This window comes from Podarcis filfolensis, assembly GCF_964270895.1.
Source record: "Podarcis filfolensis genome assembly, chromosome: 1".
Taxonomy (NCBI): domain Eukaryota; kingdom Metazoa; phylum Chordata; class Lepidosauria; order Squamata; family Lacertidae; genus Podarcis; species Podarcis filfolensis.
The window spans coordinates 9,869,480-9,887,469 of NC_139604.1; the positions used below are offsets into that span (position 1 = coordinate 9,869,480).

At 46.1% G+C, this 17,990-nt stretch overlaps 2 protein-coding genes across 4 annotated transcripts in view; both read right to left on the reverse strand.

Moving 5' to 3' along the window:
- Positions 1-14,275, reverse strand: part of CNBD2 (cyclic nucleotide binding domain containing 2) — a 38,531-nt gene extending 24,256 nt beyond the window's left edge. Inside the window, exons 1-6 of one of the 3 annotated variants that reach the window (XM_083629484.1) lie at positions 13,908-14,275; positions 10,425-10,465; positions 9,262-9,387; positions 8,296-8,349; positions 5,030-5,193; positions 554-710 (exon numbers count right to left, since the gene is read on the reverse strand). In XM_083629484.1, the coding sequence (XP_083485610.1) occupies positions 554-710; positions 5,030-5,193; positions 8,296-8,349; positions 9,262-9,387; positions 10,425-10,465; positions 13,908-13,968 (603 nt within the window). In that variant the 5' untranslated portion in view covers positions 13,969-14,275. Of the gene's footprint in view, positions 1-553; positions 711-5,029; positions 5,194-8,295; positions 8,350-9,261; positions 9,388-10,424; positions 10,466-10,584; positions 10,794-13,907 lie in introns of those variants that run through there. The other 2 variants (XM_083629483.1, XM_083629485.1) reach the window with 2 other exon arrangements.
- CARF (calcium responsive transcription factor) overlaps positions 1-17,990 on the reverse strand; it is a 114,258-nt gene that overhangs the window by 58,582 nt on the left and 37,686 nt on the right. The gene's annotated exons all lie outside the window — the stretch shown is intronic.

The window sequence follows — 17,990 nt, forward strand, 5'->3', positions numbered from 1 at the left end:
TATATAAATTCTGATATGCATGATTAATCCAGAATGCGGCAGCTGGGATGGGTGACTGGCAGCGGCTTCCAAGACCATATAACACCGGTCATGAATGACCTACATTGGCTCCCAGTAGGTTTCCGAGCACAATTCAAAGTGTTGGCGCTGATCTTTAAAGCCCTAAACAGCCTCGGCCCACTATAGCTGAAGGAGTGTCTCCACCCCCATCGTTCAGCCCAGACACGGAGGTCCTGTTCCGAGGGCCTTCTGGTGGTTCCCTCACTGCAAGAAGTGAGGTTACTGGGAACCAGGCAGAGGGCCTTCTCGGTAGTGGCACCCGCCCTATGGAGCACCCTCCCACCCGATGTCAAGGAAATAAACAAACATCTGACTTTTAGAAGACATCTAAAAGACATCACCTGTATCGGGAAATTTTAAATGTCTAATGTTTTATCATTTTTAATGTCCTGTAAGCTGCCCAGAGTGACTGGGGAAAGCCAGCCAGATGGGTGGGGTATAAATAATAATATTATTATTAATAATAATATTATTCTTACAGATTAGCACTTACACCAAAACAAGCACCTCTCCGAACTGTAGTCGGAGCAGCTTCTACAAACGCGCTGCTACCATCCTCGTCATCAGTGATAGCAACGGAACCACAATAGATGAAATAGAAACTGTCTGCCTGGTGTCCCTTTTTGATGATGACTCTCCTGCGACCAAACCTAGAAAGCAGACAACCGGACAAGATCATTAGCTAATGGAAATAAACCTGAACCGAAAGACGCCTGCTTACAGAAGCAACATAGGTAAAAAAAAGGTAAAGGTAAAGGACCCCTGGACAGTTACGTCCAGTCAATGGCGACTATGGGGTTGCGGTGCTCATCTCGCTTTCAGGCCGAGGGAGCCGGTGTTTGTCCACAGACAGCTTTCTGGATCATGCATTGTGCTTCTGGCACAATGGGACACCGTGATGGAAACCAGAGCACACGGAAATGCTGTTTACCTTCCCGCCACTGTGATACCTATTTATCTACTTGCACTGGCAGGCTTTCCAACTGCTAGGTTGGCAGGAGCCGGGACAGAACAACGGGAGCTCACTCCGTTGCGGGGATTTGAACCGCCGACCTTCTGATTGGCAAGCCCAAGAGGCTCAGTGGTTTAGACCACAGTGCCACCTGCGTAGGAACGGTAAGTCTAGACTGAGTTGTACACAAATCCCATTAGTAACTGTACAATCCACACTTTGTCATGCGGTCTGCCGCATACAGTAAACCACTCCTGGACTTTTTAAGCACGGAAGTTGACTCCAATTTAAAAAGCAACATCCCCGGTTTATGTTTGAACTGGGGGCTGAGTCCCCGCTTCTGCTGCTTGCCAAACCCTGCTCCCCGCTCCCCTCATCGGTAACCCATTAGATCTTATGCAGCTGCTATAGACATACCCTCCAACATTTCTCCAATAAAAATAAAAAGGTAAAGGTAAAGGACTCTTGACAGTTAAGTCCAGTCACAAACAACTCTGTGGTTGCGGCACTCATCTCACTTTACTGGCCAAGGGAGATGACGTTTATCCGCAGACAGTTTTTCTGGGTCATGTGGCCAGCATAACTAAGCCACTTCTGGCGAAACCAGAGCAGCGCATGGAAACGCCGTTTACCTTCCCGCCTATTTATCTACTTGCACTGGTGTGCTTTCGAACACAATGTCGCGGGGATTCGAACTGCCGACCTTCTGATCGGCAAGTCCTAGGCTCTGTGGTTTAGACCACAGCGCCACTGGCATGGCCACAGCGCCAATAAAAATAGGGAATTTTACTATTGATACTCAGCCCATCTATTGGGTTGCCCCAGCCACTCTGGGCTGCTTCCAAGATATATAAAAAATAACAATAAACTTTAAAAAAAAAAACTTCCCCATACAGGGCTGCCTTCAGACGGCTTGGGAGTCAAATAACTCCATACCCTCCAACATTTCTCTGAAGAAAATAGGGATGCCCTAAGTTAAGGGACGCGGGTGGCGCTGTGGGTAAAACCTCAGCGCCTAGGACTTGCCGATCGCATGGTCAGTGGTTCGAATCCCCGCGGCGGGGTGCGCTCCCGTCGTTCGGTCCCAGCCAACCTAGCAGTTCGAAAGCACCTCCGGGTGCAAGTAGATAAATAGGGACCGCTTACCAGCGGGAAGGTAAACTGTGATCCGTGTGCTGCGCTGGCTCGCCAGATGCAGCTTGTCACGCTGGCCACGTGACCCGGAAGTGTCTGCGGACAGTGCTGGCTCCTGGCCTATAGAGTGAGATGAGCGCACAACCCTAGAGTCTGACAAGACTGGCCTGTACGGGCAGGGGTACCTTTACCTTTACCTTTAAGTTAAGGATACCGGGATGCGGGTGGCGCTGTGGGTTAAACCACAGAGCCTAGGACTTGCCGATCAGAAGGTCAGTAGTTCGAATCGCCGCGACGGGGTGAGCTCCCATTGCTTGGTCCCTGCTTCTGCCAACCTAGCAGTTCGAAAGCACGTCAAAGTGCAAGTAGATAAATAGGTACCGCTCCGGCGGGAAGGTAAACGGCGATTCCGTGCGCTGCTCTGGTTTGCCAGAAGCGGTTTAGTCATGCTGGCCGCATGACCCGGAAGCTGTACGCCGGCTCCCTTGGCGAATAAAGCAAGATGAGCGCCGCAACCCCAGAGTCGGCCACGACTGGACCTAATGGTCAGGGGTCCCTTTACCTTTAAGGAAAGGATGCTCTAGGATCAAATCAGAAACTGGGATGGCTTTTGTAAATCGGGGACTGTCCCAGGGAAATAGGGGCACTTGGAAGGCGCCAGAGAGCCACTTCTGGGCGCCTTCCTCAATCCCACACTGTTCCTTCTGCCATTCTTCGTGCCAAGCAATGGCGGAGGCTGCTATGGATCCCGAGGCCTGCCAGCCCCTACTTCCTTCTCCCCGCGGCTGGGCTGACTCTCCATGTTAACTGGCACTGCGAGAAGCAGCAGAAGCAGATTGCCAAGCTGGTGGGCAATAGTGGCGCCAGCTAGCCTGGCCTTCTCGACTCAAGGCTGGCAGGCAGAGGAGCCGGTGGGCCTCTTTTTTAAACTGAGACTTCCAGGGGGACCACTAGGTGGCGCATCAGAAGATGGCTGACAATAACATCTCTCCGACCCACACGAGGTAATTTGGAGGCTATGATGGGGGTAATTAGCCTCCTTAACCCCCCCAGGATTGTGGGGGGGACGGCCCTTGCCTGCTGTGCCCTATACCACCCCCGAATTTGTGGGGGTGGGGGCACTAGGCACAAAGCCCTCCTGTGGGATTCCGGCACTCCTGGACGCCGTCCCTGATTTGCGCCGCTAGTTGCAAGCAGCTTCAAAAGAAACAATTTGGACGAGATAAATTGCACATGCTTCAAGGAAAAAGGGGAGTAAAGACTGCTGACAGAAGAGATCTCTGATAACAAGACAAGAATAAAATATGAGAAGATACGTCAAGATACGGTATGACAAATGACTGAGGGGGGAGGGGAAAAAAACCTGCCTTCCTTTTTCTTATGTGATTTAACAAGAATCCCCTCCCCTAATGAGTCAGAAACTAAGGACTTAAGCTGTGGATTTAAGGCTGTGTGGAGATAAACTTTCGAACCAAAGCAATGTTTCAAGATGAAGCTGGAAAGCTAAGAGTTTTGGAATGACGCAGTTAAAAATGCCATCGCCATTTTGGGAGGCATTGTTGGAGCTCTTGGGTCTGGGAGGAGAAAGAGAGAAATAGAGTTGTTTACATATCGTGGACCAACTTCTCGGTGGGACTTAAGAGCGACAAATGCCAAATTTATGATGGAAAGAGCGATGCTATCTACGAAGGAGATATATGGAAACCATCTGGACTTAGTGGAGGAACGGGAAATCCACACAGGATTATTATTTTGCTTATCGGCTTAAGGAGACTAACAAAAGAGATTGTAAAGGAAAAATAGAAATTATATGAACAAGATATGATGTGGAAACACCAAGATAAGACTGGATAGAATTATGAATTTAGTTTGGACTGATTGGGACTGATTTGGACATTAACACAGTAATAAGAAGATGATCTGAATCCCCCTTTGGATCTTGAAGTATGGGTTCCCCCAACAAAATTTAAAAATTTGGCTTTGTAATTTGGAATTTATGTGATGTGATTTAATTTGATGTGATTGGCCAGTTAATAAAAATTATTTAAAAAAATAAAAATAAACTGAGACTTCCAGATCTAGCTCTAGCTTTTTTTGGACCTGGATCAAACCAGCTTCAGTAACCCATCCCCTAGTAACCGCAGAAGTGTGGTTTATCGCGATGGCCACTGCAAGCGCTGTGCTTCAAAACAGCCGGGGAGCTGCAGCTGGCGCAGAATGTGTCCACCTGACTATTGCAAGGGGTGAGTATGGGAGGGTATAATAGCAATCCTGAAAGCAGTACCTGTGAGCTACCAGCACTGGCATACAAAGGGGGGGACTCGGGAGCGCCACCGTACTGTTATGTACTGAAGTTCTCACCCTGGGCCAGCAGGGGGATACTGTAAATAGTTTTCACTCAGGTCCACATATGCAAATAAGGGATTGAAAGTGACGTTCAGTGATTGGATAGTTACAGAAAGTGGTTACTGTTGCTTTGTAGTTGAGCTCTATATAAGCAGGTTGGCTGAACCCTTCAGCCCAGTTCTGTTCTGGCCTGTGAATAAACAAGAGCTGTTTGAAGAATCGCTGTGTCGTCTGATATGTTCACCCACAACTTAACAGGTACCATTTGGGGAAAGGGTGCCATCGTGACCGCTGCCCCCAGGACTTGTGCCATGCCCCCGTGGGCAATGCACCATGCCCCCGGGACGCATGCCAGCCATGCCCCTGCCTGTTCTCTGCTCCAGGGGCTGTAGCATGTTGCTTCTCCACTGGCTACCAGGCTCATTTCAGGGTATTGGTATTAGAATTTAGATCTCTGGACAATTCAGAAAGATGGAATCAAATTACAGAAATACATTGGATTGCTACAAAGCCCACCCTCGCCACCCTTCCGGTTACCGTTCGAAGCGAATCACTTTGGCCAGAAGACTTTGCAGGGTTGGACTATACTGTCGAAAGCTTTCCACGAACTGCAAGCGGTTCTGCAAATGTTTTATTTCAGAATCAGTCCTCCATGCCGGTGGCTTCTTGGTGATTTGGATTGCTTTAAAAGGAAAATGTTCCTGTGAAGATACCAAACATCGCTTAGATTAATAGACAAGCACATTTATGTGGGTCAGCGAAGGCATTCCTATGCTCCCGACAGACTTGAGCATGATTATTTTTCTCAGGATATAAAACCAAATGACTTCCTTCTTGCCTTTTAGGTGCACCTGCAGAACATTTTATACAGCTGTCCATGAGATTGTCTTACACTGAGAATCACAATTCAACTGAGAAAGCAATGGCTGCATTTTTTATTATGATTTTTTATTAAATTTTCTGTTTTAAAATGTCAGATAAACATTTTACATACGTAAGATATCCATGGCTTCCCTTCCTCTCTTTCCATGGTTCATTTTGCATATCTTATATTCCTGCATATTTTACAAAAACTATACCAATCGGTTTTCCATTATTACATCCATCAAAACTTATTTACACTGTTGTCTTAATGCTGCCAGCGTTTTCAGCTGTACACAATTATTTTCCATATATTCAATAAACATTTCCCCATTTTCTTTAAAACGTATGTTCTTCTTGTTTTCTTCTTCTATATGTCAAGTCTGCAAGTTGTGCATATTCTGTCAACTTACTGTATTTTTCCGTCTATAAGGCGAGGTTTTAACATCAGCAAAACATTGTGCCTTAATAAAATAAGAAGAGAAGCTTTTGGGAGGATGTTAAAGGCGTAGAGTGGGGATATTATGTCAATCACCGCGCTCCTCCTGTGTAACGTTGCGCTGCCCGCACACAAATGGAGCCGCATGAAGATACCGCAAGGCAAAAACAGACTGCCTACAGCCTCTCTCCCCATTGTAGGGAAGGCAGAGTAGGAGGAGGGAAGCAGAATACTGTACGGAGGCTCCACGGAAAGTGCTTAAAATGATTGAAAAAAAAGCTTCACCACTCTTTCCCACCCCAAAAAGCTCAACTCTGCCCCCCCCCAAAAAAGCTCAGCAATTGCCGATGAGGGAACAGCTGATAGGCGGCCTGTTAGATGCCTGGGGCTGTTAGCCTCTGGGCAATGCTCCCTGTTAAGTTGTGGATGAACATATCAGACGACGCAGCGATTCTTCAAACAGCTCTTGTTTATTCACAGGCCAGAACAGAACTGAACTGAAGGGTTCAGCCAGCCTGCTTATATAGAGCTCCACTAGAACGTAACAGTAACCATTTTCCGTAACTATCCAATCACTGAACGTCACTTTCAATCCCTTATTTGCATATGTGGACCTGAGTGAAAACTATCTACAGTATCCCCCTGCTGGCCCAGGGTGAGAACTTCAGTACATAACACTCTACCCCCCCGGCCGCAAATTTCAACAAGTCAGGGCAATTCCCCCCCATTTTCTTAATTTGGGGTCCCCAAAAATAGGGGGCGTCCTATACACAGAAAAATACGGTAAGTTGCCAATTTTTTTAATGTTTGAGACCTTGCTCATTTTCCATTTTGGGGCTAACAAAACATGGGGCGCGGTTGTTACATACATAAATAACCTTTTCTGACACCTGGGAATTTCAGTCTGGGTTATCCCCAACAGAAAGGACTCTGGTTTGGGCGGGAGAGGAGAGTAATTTTAAACATTTTGTTCAATTCATTTTAAATCATTTCCCAACACCCTTTTACCCTTTTACATGTCCATCCAGAGATTCTTAAGTACCATAGGTAGCAGCACTATCTAGAAGGAGGTGTCTGCACATCTTAGGAGCATCAAGGCCACACACCTGCCACAACCTGTCGGAATCAGGTTGTGCTACTCAGATTGCACAATTTGGAGCCGTTTGTCAACTTCTTTGTCATTTTTAGTTGAGTTGAAGCTAGTACATATGGGAGCCCTCCTGTTTCCTCTACTAGGGGCATCCCTGGACTACTGCCCTGCAAGCAGTGCCGGATTTACGTATAAGCTAAACAAGCTATAGCTTAGGGTCCCACTCTCTTGGGGCCCCCCAAAAAAATTAAAGAAAAAAATACTGGATGTACATTTCCAAAATATAAGCTAAAAAAAAAACCAAATAAAACCCCCCCTGAATACAGCAACAGTGTTTTGTGTTGCATAGGCTCCTGTGATGTAAGTCATGGGCCCCGGCCTGCTAGCCTGCTCCCTAAAATATCACTGGTTTGCTCATTTCCATATATAGGGTCAGGATGCGGGTGGTGCTGTGGGTTAAACCAGAAAGCCTAGGACTTGCCAATCAGAAGGTTGGCGGTTCGAATCCCCTCGACGGGGTGAGCTCCCATTGCTCGGGGTGAGCTCCTGCCCAGCTAGCAGTTCAAAAGCACGTCAAAGTGCAAGTAGATAAATAGGTACCGCTCCGGCAGGAAGGTAAACGGCGTTTCCGTGTGCTGCTCTGGTTCGCCAGAAGCAGCTTAGTCATGCTGGCCACATGACCCGGAAGCTGTACGCCGGCTCCCTCGGCCAATAAAGCGAGATGAGCGCCACAACCCCAGAGTCGGTCACGACTGGACCTAATGGTCAGGGATCCAATTACCTTTATATATAGGGTGCCTACATTCTGCATGGACTGGTTGCATGGGAACATGTGCAAATGGCTTTAGATAGCTATTAGGTCCATAAATTACCATATACAAAAAACAGCAACAATTTGTTGTTGACAAAGGACCGCTGGACATATAAAGGGTCCCATTACCTTCAGTAGCTTAGGGCCTCATCAAACCTAAATCCGGCCCTGCCCCCAAGCCCTACCCCATGGCACTGCTGACTTGTAGCTACGCTCTCTCCCGCTATGTGTAGATCTTTGGGTGTGAATCACACCACGGTGGTCCCGCAATCTCTCAACTTTTCTTCTTCTTCTTCTTCATAAATGGTGATGCTTTGAGATGGCCTCTTCTTTGATCTCACGATGGGGAGATCACTTGGGAAGCAAAACAGCATTTCAGGACTGTGCTAAGATGAGCCACATCACGGATGAGGAAGCAGGCAGGGCCATGTATTCAAAGACCACTTCTCAAGGAAGAAGCAGTGTCACCCTTGGCTTATTAAGCCACTTTCCCCAGTAATAGCAAAACACACCAAACGGTTATATTCAAGCAACTGAACTAAACCCACAAACCCAAATGCCTACTGTTACTGTAAGGGCAAGAAAAGATGGTTTGTCCTGACCTTTGAAACACTGAACTCATGGCGATCAAACACAGCATTGGTAGTTTTCTTGTCCTGTAAGTTAGACAACGAGCTGCAATTAATTTTGTTATGCATCATACAAGAAGAAAAAGCTTAAGTACGTTAGCTCTTTTAAATAATTTTATTATAATTAAGAAGTCCTATGACCCTTTAGCATTGGTGGTATAGTGGTGAGCATAGCTGCTTTCCAAGCAGTTGACCCGGGTTTGTTTCCCGGCCAACGCAGAGAGTCTTTCTAGGGACGCAGGTGGCGCTGTGGGTTAAACCACAGAGCCTAGGGCTTGCCGATCAGAAGGTCGGCGGTTTGAATCCCCGCAACACGGTGAGCTCCCATTGCTCGGTCCCTGCTCCTGCCAACCTAGCAGTTCGAAAGCACGTCAAAGTGCAAATAGATAAATAGGTACCGCTCCGACGGGAAGGTAAACGGCGTTTCCGTGCACTGCTCTGGTTCGCCAGAAGTGGCTTAGTCATGCAGGCCACATGACCCGGAAGCTGTACACTGGCTCCCTCGGCCAATAAAGTGAGATGAGCGCCGCAACTCCAGAGTCATTCGCGACTGGACCTAACAGTCAGGGGTACCTTTACCTTTACCCCTTTATGACCCTTTAAGGACTTATACGTATAAGCTACGCAAGGTCCGGTGCAGTTTCAAATTGGATGGGGTAATGGCACGTTGAGATTACTGCATCCCAGGGGGTTGGACTAGATGACCCTTGGGGTCCCTTCCAACTTACAGAGAATCATACTGTGTTTCTATTCTATGATTTCAGCACAAGCCAACTTCATTGGGTGCAGCAGGTTCTTCAACCTCTGCTTCAAAGGCTCAGGCAATCATCATTATTTTATTAAATAGAAAAAGCACCAATGAGGAACGGGAGCAATCGTAAATACAAGACTTTTGGTTGTGGTATTTTTTTTGTGTGTATGTTTTGCGATATTCCTTACTTCCTCAATCGCTCCACGAGTGTCTTTCTCTACCAGGTGAAAACATGAGAATCCTTTCAGTCCACGCCGGAAGCACCGACATACCTTGATCATCAGGATAACATTCTTAAAAACCCTGTGGAAGTTCTTTGGGGGTGGGGGAAGGAAAAATGCAATGAAAAAAACTATGGTGTCACTTTTGTTTTGAGGAGACAGGATAGAGATGATAGATAGATAGATAGATAGATAGATGATAGATGATAGATAGAATAGATAGATAGATAGATAGATAGATAGATAGATAGATAGATGATAGATAGATAGTAGATAGAGATAGATAGATGGAGAGAGAGAGAGAGAGATATTAGATGGATTAGATTACACACACACACCCCAAACCAGATGGCTACACTACCATGTTCCACTTCTTAGACTGACTAATATAATATCAGATTTTTCTCTTTTCCTTCCATTACAGTGTTACTCCTTTGTCCTACCCAGGGCCGGCCCACTCATGAGGCACAGCGAGGTGACCACTTCAGGCGGCAAATCCACAGGGGCAGCAGATCCCCATGTAGGTCTTCATTCCTCCTTTGTTCCCGATGTTTATCTCTACTCAATCCCTTCTTCCCTGAATGGGAGGGCGGCACCATTTTGTGGTTCGCCTCAGGCGCCAAAATATATTGGGCTGGCGTGCTGCTTCATCTCACCTCTGAGGTATTTTTGTACCCTCATTGCTCCTTACCCATCAATGCTCCCTCTTATCCCACTCTGCACCCCCCCCCCCATTAAAACCAATTTTATGGACAAAAATAAGGTTCTTTCTTCAGGTGACTTTGGCCACCGGAACCTTGTAATTTTACTCTTTCAAACTGCAGAGATGGCAAGCCTAAAACACGCTTTATCGGGGAGCGAGCTCCATGAAATTTATTGGGACTTACGTAAAAGATCATGCGTAAAAGATCCATCTGTTCAGCTTGGTCTTCTCTGATAAATCAGTTTTCTACTCCTCCTCTTCCTCATCTGATTCACATTTTTCTCTCTTACACTCCTTCCCTCTTTACTGTGCATCTGTCTTTCATTTAGAGCCAGTTAAATTTATTTTTTATTTTTTGCCAGTCATTACCTACCTCCAAGGGGCTCAAACAGAAAATTAAGTGTCTCACGCAGGGAATAAGACATACCTGATATGCAATTCGCCGTCCCCTGGAAAATCGTCTAGAATCTATTAAGACAAAATTACACAGCCTGTTCTTAAAATCTTTGACCTGAACTTTGTCCACCTGTTAAGAGAATGAAAAGTCCATTTGATCTCCCTCAATTTATAGACAGGTGGGAAGATACCTTCTAGATCTCTGGATAATTTTGGTTTGGCTTTTTTGGGCTTCCTCTCCCAGCTGCGCTGTGGTGCCTCCCATATTCTTCCAGAGGACCCCACAATCTTGAGAAGAACTTCAGGGTATACTGATTTTCTACAAGACATCCTCATTAAACCATTGCTGTCCAGTTTTTGTTACCTGTGCTGTCCTCATGTGGGTTGTTTTTTTTACCAGGCCTAATTTATGTGGATTATTGGGGGGGGGGGGTAATAAAATTCAATTGTGACATCAGCCTAGCCCAGGGGTCAGCAAACTTTTACAGCAGGGGGCCGGTCCACTGTCCCTCAGACCTTGTGGAGGGCCGGATTATATTTTTTTGGGGGGGGGGGAATGAATGAATTCCTATGCCCCACAAATAACCCAGAGATGCATTTTAAATAAAAGGACACATTCTACTCATGTAAAAACACGCTATTTCTTGGACCGTCCATGGACCGGTTTGAGCAGGCGATTGGGCCGGATCTGGCCCCTGGGCCTTAGTTTGCCTACCCATGGCCTAGCCAATGTGGACATGCAAAGCACTATAGCCTTATCAAGGCTCATATAGTAAAGGTAAAGGGACCCCTGACCATTAGGTCCAGTCGTGGCCGACTCTGGGGTTGCGGCGCTCATCTCGCTTTACTGGCCGAGGGAGCCGGCGTACAGCTTCCGGGTCATGTGGCCAGCATGACTAAGCCGCTTCTGGCAAACCAGAGCAGCACACGGAAACGCCGTTTACCTCCCCGCCGGAGTGGTACCTATTTCTCTACTTGCACTTTGACGTGCTTTCGAACTGCTAGGTTGGCAAGAGCAGGGACCGAGCAACAGGAGCTCACTCCGTCCTGGGGATTCGAACTGCCGAGCTTCTGATCGGCAAGCCTAGGCTCTGTGGTTTACACCACAGTGCCACTCGTGTCCCCATGTGCATTGCACCCAGCGCCCCCTGCCCCCTGCATTCCTTCAGGACAGGCGGCAGGTATCAGACGATCTGAGGGTGGGCTGCTCCCCACCCCCAGCCCTGGGGTTTTGGGGGGAGGTTAACTACTCCAATATTATCCTCATTATCCGCACAAAAGGGCTCCGCTTTTATGGGACAGCCGTTCGCCATGGCAGTCAGACAGGAAGTGATCAGTATGCTGCTTTCAATCTAGATTGATTCTAGATCCTGCCACCCAAAAGAGTGACAGTTGGATGTGATGAAAATGATGTATAGATGGTACATCACTCCAGTTAAGTTAGCAAAAATGTATAAAGTTAGTAATAAATGTTGGAAATGTAAGGAAAAAGAGGGAACATTTTATCACATGTGGTGGGAATGTAAAAAGGTGAAATGCTTCTGGGAGATGATATATAACGAGTTGAAAAAAATGTTGAACTATACATTTATAAAGAAACCAGAAGCATTTCTCTTGGGTATTGTTGGAAATGATATAAATAGAAAGGAATGTAAGCTCTTTTTATATGCGGTAACAGCAGCAAGAATACTATTGGCCCAAAAATGGAAGCAAAAAAATTACCAACGTTGGAAGAATGGAGGATGAAACTAATGGACTATGCAGAACTTGACAAACTAACAGGAAGGATCCGAAACCGGCAGGACCAGAGGTTTACCGAAGACTGGAGTAAATTTACGGATTATTTGAAAAGTATTTGTGATGATCAGACGACGTTTGTAGGTTTACAAGAAGTTCTGTGAGGAGTAATTTAAGAAATATTGTAAAAATGGAAAAGGAGAGATGATACGTTAAGAAATGTAAAGGCAATATTAAGAATTGCATAAGAAGTGATTAAGACAGAGGATTATCAGAGGTGCTGACGGAATTCCAATAAGAATATGTATGTGATAATTTGTGTGGTATGTTTTATAATTTTGTACACTAAAAACCTTTGCTTGGGTTACCCATGCCTTTACTCCTCCGCACATGCCCCTGGCGAATGAAAAAGAAAGTGGCAATTGCAAGCTTGGAATATGACCACCGTTTGGCATCATTGGGCATCAATATACACCACTGCTGCTATGCTTTTTTAAACAAACAAACAAACACCTGACTTTATTTTTAGAGATTGTTCTGAGCCCGCGGGAAAGCGTGCGATATAAATATACCAGCTGCACCGATGCTAAGAAACAAGGCTCCAATGGGCCTATCTGTGGCTATTAGCTATGAAAAGCAAACTTCTGCAACAAAATGTTGCAGCATGAAGTGCTTCTGTTCAGGATGCACCACTCTATTCCTTCTCTAGACCGATACTTGGTTTCTCAGAACAGTCAGTCAGCATTCTGTATCCAGCGAACATTCCAACGGGTTGCTTTGTTTTTGTTTTTGGCAAGTTCCCAAAATTGAGGGGGAGGGGAGAGAGAGAATTTCCCCTAAATGTTTTTTTGCAATTCTGCAAACTCTGGAATTCCCTCGCAACTATTTTTCTCTCTTGCTTGTGTGGGGGTGCTGCTGTTTTGTTTCTATAAGAAAAAAGATCATTATGTGATAGTCAAAAGGAAAGCTCTATAAATAGAGAGGATGTATCTCTCGGAATGGGACACGGGTGGCACTGTGGGTTAAACCACAGAGCCTAGGACTTGCCGATCAGAAAGTCGGCGGTTCGAATCCCTGCGACGGGGTGAGCTCTCGTTGCTCGGTCCCTGCTCCTGCCAACCTAGCAGTTCGAAAGCACGTCAAAGTGCAAGTGATAAATAGGTACCGCTCTGGCGAGAAGGTAAACAGTGTTTCCGTGTGCTGCTCTGGTTCGCCAGAAGCGGCTTAGTCATGCTGGCCACATGACCCAGAAGCTGTACGCCGGCTCCCTTGGCCAATAAACGAGATGAGCACGGCAACCCCAGAGTCGGCCACGACTGGACCTAATGGTCAGGGTCCCTTTACCTTTTTATCTCTTGGAATACTAGCCGTTGGCAATAAACAACAGGGGATAGCCTGTTGTTTATCATCTCCAAGTCCTGCTTTACACTATCCACTCCAGAAGCATCTGCCCAACCATTGTTGGAAACACAATGCTATTATGCTACAAGGTCCCCAAGAACTCTCCCTGACCGTCTTCAGAACAAGGGGTTATACATAAAAACTAAGCTGGTAGGAAATCACACTCTCAAAGCCACAACACTGGAGAGAAGATCTCAGTGAAATCAAAGTGAGAGCAGCTGTAGAAAAGGAATTTCGTTAGACGTGCAACAAGAGGATGTAGGATGATCATAGATGTGACCTTCAGGAACAGGTCAAGGAAGATATATCCCCGCCCCCCCGCCTGCTGAATAAGGGAAGAGACTTAGGTCATTATGTCCTACTCCCCAGCACTCACTGAACCAAATATGCTGCAATCCAGCAGAATACAGTTCTCTTCTCCAGAGCTTTGCAGGCATGGCATGAGGCTTTCTGAGAGTCACTTCGCTTGGAGGCCTTAGATTTCCCCCACCAAAAGGCCTTCTGTGACAGAATCAGAACCAACGGCTGTAGAATCGGGCAACTGCACTCTCAAGATAATCCACATTCCGTTCTATTTTCTAGAGGCAGAGAACACAAGAGCAGTCTTGCTAGCCTGGTCCTAACGTTTACACCACCTAGTGTTCTATTTCCATTCTTCTTTGGTGACAACTCGTAGCTGAGCAAGATTAACTCACGGTCTTAACAGTGAGTCCGCAAGTGACTGTGGAGGCCAATTCTGGATCCACACATCCTTCCACAGTGGGGACATTGGTTTCCGGGCGGCAGTTGATCATGGTGAGGATTTGCCAAGCGTGCCTTCCTCTTAGCATGTTTCTCCCTTTCGTCCTGAGTTTGAGCATCTTTAAAGTCCATGACACCTTTGGTAAAGGCTGCTCTCCAATTGTAGCGCTCACAGTCCAGTGTTTGCCAGTTTTCGGTGTTTATACTACATTTATTTTTAAGATTTGCCTTGAGAGAGTCTTTAAACCTCTTTTGTTGACCACCAGCATTACGCTTTCCATTTTTAAGTTCGGAATAGAGTAGTTGCTTTGGAAGACGATCATCAGGCATCCGCACAACATGACCAGTCAATGAAGCTGATGTTGAAGAAGCATTGCTTCGACACTGGTGACCTTTGCTTCTTCCAGCTTTAGTTCGCCTGTCTTCCCCAGCAACGTGTACAAATTTTCAGAGACACCGTTGATGGAATCTTTCAAGGAGTTGGAGATGGCATTTATTAGTGGTTCATATAATAAAAGGGCAGCAGCAATTTTCTTTTGGTTATGCAAGCACCTAACACATCTGGTAAAGGTAAAGGGACCCCTGACCATTAGGTCCAGTTGTGACCGACCCTGGGGTTGTGGCGCTCATCTCGCTTTATTGGCTAAGGGAGCCGGCATGCAGCTTCTGGATCATGTGGCCAGCATGACTAAGCCGCTTCTGGCGAACCAGAGCAGTGCACAGAAACACTGTTTACCTTCCCGCCGGAGCGGTACCTATTTATCTACTTGCACTTTGATGTGCTTTCGAACTGCTAGGTTGGCAGGAGCAGGGACCGAGCAACGGGAACTCACTCTGTCACGGGGATTCAAACCGCCGACCTTCTGATCAGCAAGTCCTAGGCCCTGTGGTTTAACCCACAGCGCCACCCGCGTCCCAACACATTTAGTAGCTGTTACATTCAACCAGCCATAGCTCAGTGACAGAGCATCTACTTTACACTCAGGTCCTGGGTTCAGGTCCTGGCACCTGGGGAGAGGGCCTTTGGGAGGTTCCCTGTGTGACACACTGGAGAGGTCAGTGTAGAGTTGGCAATAGGATGGGATAGTGGTCTGCCTCAGAATGTGGGAGCTTCCTACGTAATATTTTATTTTAAAAATGAAATAGATAAAAGCAGCTGAGATATCTTTGCATGTAGTCCTGTCCTCGCCCTCATTTTTTCCCCATTTAAAATAAAAAAAATTCAGTTATTCACTTCACATATTCAGATTGTATTAAGCTGAAGGAAAATGACGCCAGGCACTTCTGAAAGCTTTTTTTTTTTTTTTACGGCATTCGATTGTTAAAAACAAGAACCGTTAAACAAGGTAGAAAACATGGATAACCAGCAATGCAGTTTGGAGAACCTGTTCCGTTTCGTCTGCCTCTTACCTTTAAAAACGGCACTGAACGAAAAATGCATCTTAACCCGCTACCAGTTTTATACAACGACAACTATTTCAAAACTATATATGGGGATATATGGATTTGGCTGGAGGAGCACATAAATCACAGCCTTCAAGCAGACTGCAAGCATAATTTTTCAATAGTTAGAACCAGTTGTGCAGACGTTACTGTTTTCCTTTGCATTTGGCAGGAAGCATTTCAGCGAAACCTGTAAAAACAGTAACTCTAAATATGCTTACCATATTTTTCCATGTATAAGACGATACACCCCCCCCCAATTTTTAAGTTTGAAATTGGGGGTTGTCTTATACACGGAATGTTGCAATTAAATATATAAATAAATACATGCCGCCATCCATATACTCTCCCCCCCCCCCAGCCTCCCCTCACTATTGGCCTTACGACAAGCCCTGCTCTGGTACTCCCCACCCCCAGCAGCCCCCACTCCGGACATTGTCCCTTCCACCCGGTTCCCTCAGCCGCCCCCTGGCTACCCAGACCCCCCATTCCCCAAGCGCACTCACTCAGGCAGCTCTGGCAGTCACAACTCCTTGATCAGCGTTCGCATTTTATGGCGCTTGTGGAGTAAATACGGTACATACCGTAAATACTGAGACAAAGGTGCAGCACACAGGCGGCGGAGCTGGAGCTGGAGCTACAGTGGAGTTACACTGAGCTGAAAGGAGCAGCCGCCATTACACAGCTTTCCTCACTGTTTGATGTTTAAATATACGGTTCTAAATATAGAATATTTAATAAAATATCAGAGTTGTTCTGTTTGGTGTTTAAAATATTTATTTCTCAATTTGGAGCTGAAAAAAATGGGGGCCGTCTTATACATGGGGGCGTCTTATACGCGGAAAAATACGGTATGTCTTCTTCCAGCCATTATAGAAATATAGAATGGACTCTTCTCCATCACATTGGCAGTTTTAGGAAAGGAAGGCTTTCCCCTTCCTGTGATATGTCCATCGATGTAGGCTTTTTATTGCAGAGCCAAGAGGAAGGCCAACCCAGCCAGAACAAAACTGGCTGCAATATGCCGAGCTAAGACCACTCTCCGCTGCCATCATCTGTTGCAACAGGGAAGCCTGCAAGAAGGCCATAGGCATGCAGGCACTGCGGGAAAACACTCACCAAGTCATCAGTCACCTGACGCAGTATTCCTCCTTTGGCTAAACAGGAGTACTACAATATATCCAAAACAATGGGAGAAATTGGAAGGATCTCAAAAGAGAAGATAGACAGGAATTGGAAGGTGTTTAAAGGATACTTACAAAACAATATTGAAAAATCAGAACTCCTATTAGAATAAACAAGTTCCGTTTTAAATACTGAAATACTAAATAAGATGGATAACAATGTGTAATAGAAAAAGAAGCATGAAATTAGGTTAAAGGTGTGTGAAAGAAAGTAATAGAAGTGGAAAGAAATTGCAATTGAGTAGACTGGAAGTCAAACACAAGGGTGGGGTGAGGGGTGGTGGATGGTGATGGGAAAAGGAAGTATCTGTGGGACTGAATGTAGGTATGTTTGTATATATTTAAGGATTATATGAAACGTATGTTTGTATGCTTGTATATTCGCAATATGTGTGTATTTTATAATAAAAAATAATTTAAAAAAATAGAGACAGGGCTGTAGACAGCAGGCACCAGGTGGCTCCCTCTTCGCATAACACATACGGAGACAAAAAGTTACAGCAATGTTTGGCTTTTCTCTTCTTATAAGGCAGCCTTGTGGCTGTGGCACCACCATCTTCTGGGAGTGAATCGCAGAACAAGTGCCAGGAAAAAGCATTTTCAGAAAGCTGAGTGGCAAGTTTGAAATCGCAGCCGTTTCAGACACCTCTTTTGCTTTTGGTAAGCCAGCTTTTGTCAGACTTGTGTTCGACCGAGCGACTCTTCCAGTCGAGTCCTCCGACGTGATTAACGACCTGAGCCTTTGATGAGGCTCCAAGCACACGTTCCCCCACTATGCAGAGTATCCAGTACGCAGCGAAGGAGCCGAAATAGTATGAGCTACACTGCAAAGAGCGTTTTATTTCTAACTATGCAGACAGTGAAGCAGAGATATACCGTATTTTTCGCTCTATAGGACGCACTTTTTCCCCTCCAAAAATTAAGGGGAAATGTGTGTGCGTCCTATAGAGCGAATGCAGGCTGCGCGGCTAAGCCCAAAGCCAGAACAGGGAGACGGAGCGCTGCGCGGCGCTCTGTCTCGCTGTTCTAGCTTGGGGTTAGCTGCGCAAAGCCTCCGCAGGGCAGTGGGGTGCCTTCACCCCGCTGCCCTG